The sequence below is a fragment of the Lactuca sativa genome, chromosome 1 (genome assembly GCF_002870075.4).
Source record: "Lactuca sativa cultivar Salinas chromosome 1, Lsat_Salinas_v11, whole genome shotgun sequence".
Lineage (NCBI taxonomy): Eukaryota > Viridiplantae > Streptophyta > Magnoliopsida > Asterales > Asteraceae > Lactuca > Lactuca sativa.
Window position 1 is genome coordinate 46,701,423 of NC_056623.2, and position 7,100 is coordinate 46,708,522.

General features: G+C 31.8%; 1 protein-coding gene across 2 annotated transcripts; it reads right to left on the minus strand.

Moving 5' to 3' along the window:
* Positions 1-208: 208 nt before the first annotated feature.
* On the minus strand, positions 209-2,291 carry LOC111882450 (uncharacterized). 2 transcript variants are annotated; one of them, XM_023878826.3, is made up of 6 exons: positions 1,971-2,291; positions 1,790-1,883; positions 1,577-1,644; positions 1,278-1,334; positions 589-810; positions 209-481 (listed from the first exon to the last, which is right to left on the minus strand). In XM_023878826.3, the coding sequence occupies exons 1-6, from the start codon at positions 2,073-2,075 to the stop codon at positions 395-397; spliced, it is 633 nt and encodes a 210-aa protein (XP_023734594.1). In that variant the 5' UTR covers positions 2,076-2,291; the 3' UTR covers positions 209-394. The 2 variants fall into 2 exon arrangements, with proteins under 2 accessions (XP_023734594.1, XP_023734589.1); XM_023878821.2 differs by having other exon boundaries at positions 209-485; positions 1,971-2,289.
* Between the last annotated feature and the right edge of the window lie 4,809 nt (positions 2,292-7,100).

The following is a 7,100-nucleotide window of genomic DNA, read 5'->3' on the forward strand; positions in this document are numbered from 1 at the left end:
AGAAAAAATAACTTAATATCATAAATATATTAAAAAAACATTTATATAATAAAAAAATTAACTCCTTATTTATAAATTTTTAGTTTATCAATGAAGGTTTATAATATTAAACATAATAATAAAAGTAAATGGTCCCAAATTTTTGATTGGTTTAGAGTCTCAGCCGCCTACATTCATAGGATCAATAGTTTGCAACTAACTTGTGACATAAGCAAAATCGCACCAATTACTACTATTGCATCGAATGAAATTAGACAAACATAAACTTTGCAGCCAGTTTTTTAATCTCAATCAAGCTTTACAAGAAATTAGTCAACACTAAGTCGACTCCAAGATTCGCCTAAAGTGATGCTCCTTCGAGCTTCCACCAGAGACAATTAAGAAGGTAGCACAGCTATCTAGCGCCACCCCTTTCTTGAACACACCCTTCTGTTGCTCCTCCCCTTCCCTCTCTCCTCAAACCTTCCCGGTGGCAACCCGCCTGTCTTCAAACACCCACAAACAAAACACCATTCATTAATGTTAGATTCATTCACACATCAATTTCAAGAAATGAACTATAAAAAACCAAGAATAGTGTACACCAACCCCTATGCAAAATCCTTCAAACTGAGCATCTTCAACCTTGGTATCTGACATCTCTGAGGAACCTCGCTTGTTAGAACTCAAACTTTCACCACAACTTGAAAACAAAGATGAATGAGAAGTCGCACTTCCTGTTTGAGAAGAAGAACTAAGTGATTCGATATCACTTTCAAACATCTCCTCAAACAAATCCTTTAGTTCCTGAAAAGCCTCCTCCCCATTTTCCTGTTTTACACCATAAACTAATTTCAAATTTTGTATTTTTTTTTGAAATCAAGATTTGGACAAAAGCACGTCACTTTCAATCTTTCATATCAGGAGGGTTTACTAGAAGAATACAGACTCACCCTCTTGGACCACAATATATTCGTTTTACAAATTAAGTTGATTTAACATAACAGGCGAGAGACATGAATAGTTTGAGTTAACATCAAGAAGGGCCTACCATACTATAATGGCTAAAAGGTATACACCAACCACTTCCCTTTAAAGGCCTATCAAAACTAAGATTGCAATGAACCAAAAGTTTCGGGTTTTGGACCAATTTACCCTCACCTTCCATCTTCATATTAAGTTTGGACAAGTAATTAAGGACCATTTTATCATCACTAAAGTGTGCGAAGCTTATTCCACCATTAATTTTGGTTCCAAAAAGGTTCGATTGTAAAAGTGGTAGAAAAAAGTAAACTTACCGCAGGTTTGTTTTGACTCATCATCACTGCCATTTCGCTCAAGAAATCAGCCATCCCCTGCTTCCAGTTTCATTTATCAGTATAAGTTTGATTGGGTCATAAACTACGATCTTGATTCTTATGGCCAATTTCAAGATTAGGAAATATAACTCGAATGGAAAGTTTGTTGTATCAAAATGTTTTGAGATCCAATCATAATTCTTCTCATTAAACAATTCTTTCTTTTGTATGGTGGCCCAGTTTCAGGTCAAAAGTTAATAGGAACATTGTGTATGAATTGTTTCCAACGAGGAACTTACATTTTCGTCATCATCACTATCATAAACTCCTACATCGTACATGAATCTTTTGTTGGCATTTGAAAGCACTATGAAACAGAAAAATATGAAGGAAGTCAGTCAACAACTTCGGAAACTCATTTATAAAAACCTCAAAAAGAATCCATCTTTTTTAAGTACAAACATCTTTACATAATCCAAATCGAACTCTAAACGAGTACATAAGGAAATTACCAGAATAGGCTTCTTGTATATCCTGGAACTTCTTCTTTGCCTCTTCCACGTGCTTGGAATCACCAAACGCCGAACAACGATCTGGATGCCACCTCTGTAAAAAAAACACATAATTTGAGAATACAAACTATTCAAGTAAAAGATTCATTTGAGAAAATATTTCGAAAATAAAAGTTCTAACCAGTGCAAGCTTCTTGTAAGCGTTCTTGAGCTCTGCTTCGGTGCATCCCTTCTCTAATCCCAAAACTTGATAAAAATCACTACTTTTTACACCATTTCCACCCATTTTACAAATCAATGAAATACTCTAAACAAAGATACAGAATTCAATCGTTTGGCTTCTTGAAATAACAGAGAGCTGTTATAGGCAGCTGAGCATCTTTGACCGAGTAATTGAAAGTTTATGTGGGGATAAAGAGCAGAGGAAATGAGTCAGCGTCAACCAACCCACCACCCATGAATGGTATGTACGCTGAATGTCGCAAGAACACTCGAGAAAGAAGCTATAAATATATATGTCAAGTTGCAGAAGAGAAGAGCGTACATAAAGGTAGCAATTTGTGTAGGTTTAAGGCTGTTGGATTGGAATAGATCAACGGTTTGCGTTGATTTCGGGGGTTTAGATATTTTTAGGGTGTAATTGTGTGGGGCCCTTTCTCTCGAGAAACTTCTGTTTTCACTAAGTTTAATCGTATGGAAAAGGTTGGAAGTTGGTGTAGGGCCAATTAAAGTGATTGACATGAATGTTGAATTCCTAGGTTGATAGGAGACACTACTTTATTAGTTGTTTTTTATGATTTTGAAATGAAACGATGATTTAAATACTTGAAGTATGATCTTGGTGAATCATCTGATGATGTATTTAGATATTCAGATTTAATTGTTTAATAATAAAACACAAAACTTTCAAAGATTATAATTGGTATATATCAATTGTTGCTTTTTTAAGAATTCTTAAATTTTTTAATCAAATTGAACAACCAAATTATTTTAATTAAAGCCTGTGAAATTATCAATCAGTTAACATCATCCAATTAAATCAAGATTTTCTTAACCAAGAAACTGTTCAGATGATTAAAAAGGGATTTTGAGCTCTTTTGATCATATGTGTTTTTCTAGAATTGGAGATTATAGTCTAATAATCTAACATAATAATAATAATACTCAATAAATAATAAATAAAAGTAAACCTTTTATTTTGAAATAATTTTTTTTTTTGAAATAATTGATGTTACAATTTCTTTACTCCTAATAATTTGTCTTGACTTTTGACTTTTGAGACTAGAAAGTTCTGTTTTAAAATAGTATAAAGTCGATCACATTAGAGACTTGAAGAAGCCCACTTGCTAATAAAGAAACGTACGTGGTTTTCTTTTTTGGAAAATAAAAGAAATAAAAGTGTGATACAACTTGGATATGCAGCTATCAATCCGCAAGTTGCAAAGAAGCTACAAATGCATCTGATTTAGACACTCCTCACATTACCCACAATCATGTTCATATGAAAAACTGTTGTTAATTGATCGGGTAAAAATATAACTTTTAACTAAAAAAATAAACTAGTTTATTGTAATTGTTGTATGTTAAAACCATAAAAATAACTTATTATAGCTTATAAACTAGCTTATAAGCTAGTTTTTGATAACTTTTGAAATAGATTTAAAGAAGCTTATGGAGTTTTTTCAAAAATATTCCAAATATATCATTAGTTATATACTATAATGCTAGTTTTTAATTATATATCTAAATGTGTATTTGTGTCATTTTACATTTACAATCTAACTTAACAACTATTTTTTACCAAACATTATCAATTCATAAGTTAACTTATCAATTAACAGCAAGTTTTTCGGTTAGTCTAACAAACGGAATGGATCCTTAAAAGTAGAAGTAAGATGATATTCCAGCCTCTTAGCATATACAGAATTTCTTGAGTAATCTAGATCTTACATGCTCTGTTATTTTTATAAAAGAAGGAAACAAATATATCAATATGTAATGTCCAGCCTCTATCAATCCACCTGTCATGTAAATTGTTATGCTTGCTGAAGTGACTACTAATGCATAAGGTACTTCAGAAGGCATATCTGCGGATATGGAGTATATAATTTTGCATTTCATAATCCCATCCCCCCTTCATTTTCTTTGTAGTATGGAGTATATATAAGCTTTGTTGAATGATATTAATTAATGCAGTTGAAAAAAAATCAGCAACCTCATTGAACCTATTGATTTACACAACTGAAGTTAACTACTCAAAAACCATCAAGTACTGTGGAAAGGAAATAGTTGGCCTTATTACATAAATGTCCCTCCATATGATATTTCATATATGAATAATAAGTATCATATATAGCATTCGGAAGAATCCAGAAAAAAAAAAAAAAAAAGGAAGTCGTTTTCAATAAAAATAAAATAATGAATCAAGGATCACAAGACACTGGTTAATAATGAAAGAAGACTATGCATGTTTGGGTTTTTATTATATGTTACACTCTCATTTATTTTGTTATAGTCATTTTGTCGTTATTTTAAATTAAGTGTTTTTTCACATGTCATTTTATAGTTTTTTTTATTAAATTTCATATAATATTTAAATATAATAATTGCAATAAATCTAATAATAAATAAATGTCAATTTTATTAAAGAACTTACCTTCTAATTTTAAAATTTGTAAATTAAAGTTTTATTAGTTTCATTTGTTATTTATCTAAATTATTTGTTTAAATTTAATTTAGAAAAAAAAAACACTTCATTTTTAATAATTCAATATTTTTTTCATTTTTCTTATAAATTCAAACTTTTCAAATATTTAGATCTTCATATTTTTTTTTTAAATAAACTCATGTAGTATATGGATCTCACAACTAACGTATTTCTATATCTTGATTTTGTACAACAGAAAGAAAAATAATGTTTTCCCCGGCTGCATAGTCACATATGTTGGAGAAGCTAACTCATGGTGACGTCATTGGTCCTCCACAGTGGCAGACGGCAATAGGGTCAGGAGGGCTCATGGAACCCTGACTTTTAAGCTTCCTAATACCTTTATATATTGTTTATTTATGGATAAATCCAATAATCAACTCAAATGGATAATTTGGCCTCTTGTTCTAAGGTTGAAATATAATTTATAAAATCTAGCTATAGAATGTAAATAACTAAGTAACTAAACATCGGGAAATCACTGATAAAATCTAAAAACACCTTGATCAATAGGAAATTAAGAAAACTAGAAATTTATTTTTTAAACCCTGTAAAAAAGTTAAAAATTTAATCAGGTTTACATAAATGCTTAACTTAATCTTTGACCTCAAGAAAAAAACAAAAAATATCTACCGGCAAAATGTTGAGTGGGTTGTTGACTGGGTTCTTAACGGTCAGTGGGATGATGACAATGGGCCTTTAGGCCCATTAGATGCTGGACGGGAGTTTTCATGTGTATGGTTGGGGGATGGTAAGAACAGTGAAGAATCGTGAGTTCCTCATCCCAATGGTTGGATGGTGTCATGGTGTGTCGTGAGCCATCATGGATTTCACCCACGTATGTGAGGTCAGTAGTTGTTTAGTAGAGACTCGTGTATTATTTTGTTTAACGTATGTCGTAGACAGGTACTGAGAATTATAGTGTTGTCAATGGGGGGCTTAGTAACCGACGAGTTGGGTTAGGCATGGATTACGCGTCTAAGCCAATAACTAAATTAATATAATCTTAAGTTATTAGCAAAGTCGTTTTTGGTTGCCCTCAAACCTAGTAATTGAATAGGATGATTTTTAGAGAGAGACTGATTTATTGATTTTTTATATGATTAATAAATAGCAATAAATGAATTTATTAATATGTTATGGAAATAATATATAAATTAGAAATAGTAATATTTAATTAATAATTAATCAGAAATTAATTAGATTAATTTTGGGATTAATTATTAATTAAATTGCAAGGGTTAAAATGAAACTGTTCAATAGTTGAACAAGAAAGAGTCCAGAACCTTCATTGGAATGAGACAGACGAATTGTAGGTTATTCCAAGGCATCTGGAATATTCTTTGCAGATATATAGGAAGCTGGATAATTACCAAATTGAATAAATATTATTTTATTCATTTAGGGTTATCTAGGGTTTTCAAGTTGCACTATATAAGGACCCCTAGCCTTTAATTTTCGGCTACCATTTGATTCTAAGAGCCAAGGCCGGAAATCATCCCTTCTCTCCTCTCTCAAAAGCTTCTTGTTGCTTGTATTAGGTGTGAACTATCAGATGCACGACACTTGTGGTGCTAGCTTCCAAGTTATTGAAGTAAGGATTCTTGATTGTTTACTACAATAATCAAAAGGTATGTTGTTCCTTCTATAATTTTCGAAATTACCTAGGGTTAAACTGTTCTTGTTGTTCAATAGAATTTTACATCAATAGTGTTATGACTTAGATCTTTAGGTTGCATATACCCTTAAGTGTTAACGATTTATCCGCATTAATACATGTAAAACCCATTAGTAATATTAGAGCGTATGGTTGTCTAATAATTGGATGTACATTGCTTGAACTTGAACAAAACCCGACTTGGAGGAAAGACAGAATCGTCATTCTGTCGCTCCACCACAATGTGGTGGACCCTCAGATCAGCTAAAATCGTTTTTTGGCTTAATTCATAAATTTATTAGGATAATTACCTTAGATAATGTTTTTTTAATTGTATAAAATTGAATAATTATATTTTCTAATCAGATAACCTTATCTTGAATTTGTGTATTATCCTTATGATTTAATTATATTTAATTATTTGATTAATTAAAAGATAAAGATCAAAAACATAATTGGTTTATTTTAAATTAAATTAATTCCTTAAGTTCGAAAATTTAATTTAAACATTGTATTTTGAAAGTTTTAAAATACACTGTAACGCCCGAGATTTGTCAGGTATTATGTTGCTTTCTAATATAAGTATGATATGTTGGAATGTTGGGGCGAAGTGTACGTTGGGTGTACAGGGTGTACGCACGGCGTACATATATGAGGTGTGGAGCAGGGAGCCCCCATGCGTACGCTGGGCGTAGGTTGATCAGATGCAAACCCTAAAATTTAGGGTTTGCACCCTATTTAAACAACTTATAACCCTCCAAACCCTTATCCTCTCGGCCTCCTTTTTCCTCATAGTGTCCAACTCGAACCCTAACTCCATTGTATGTATCTAGAGCTTACTTTGAGCATTTTTGTGTTGTTTTGGTGGTTTTGAAGAGCAAGGAGTTTGAAGAAGGAGCAAGGACTTGAAGAGAGCTTGTAGATCCATAAGTTTGGCATCTTTTCTT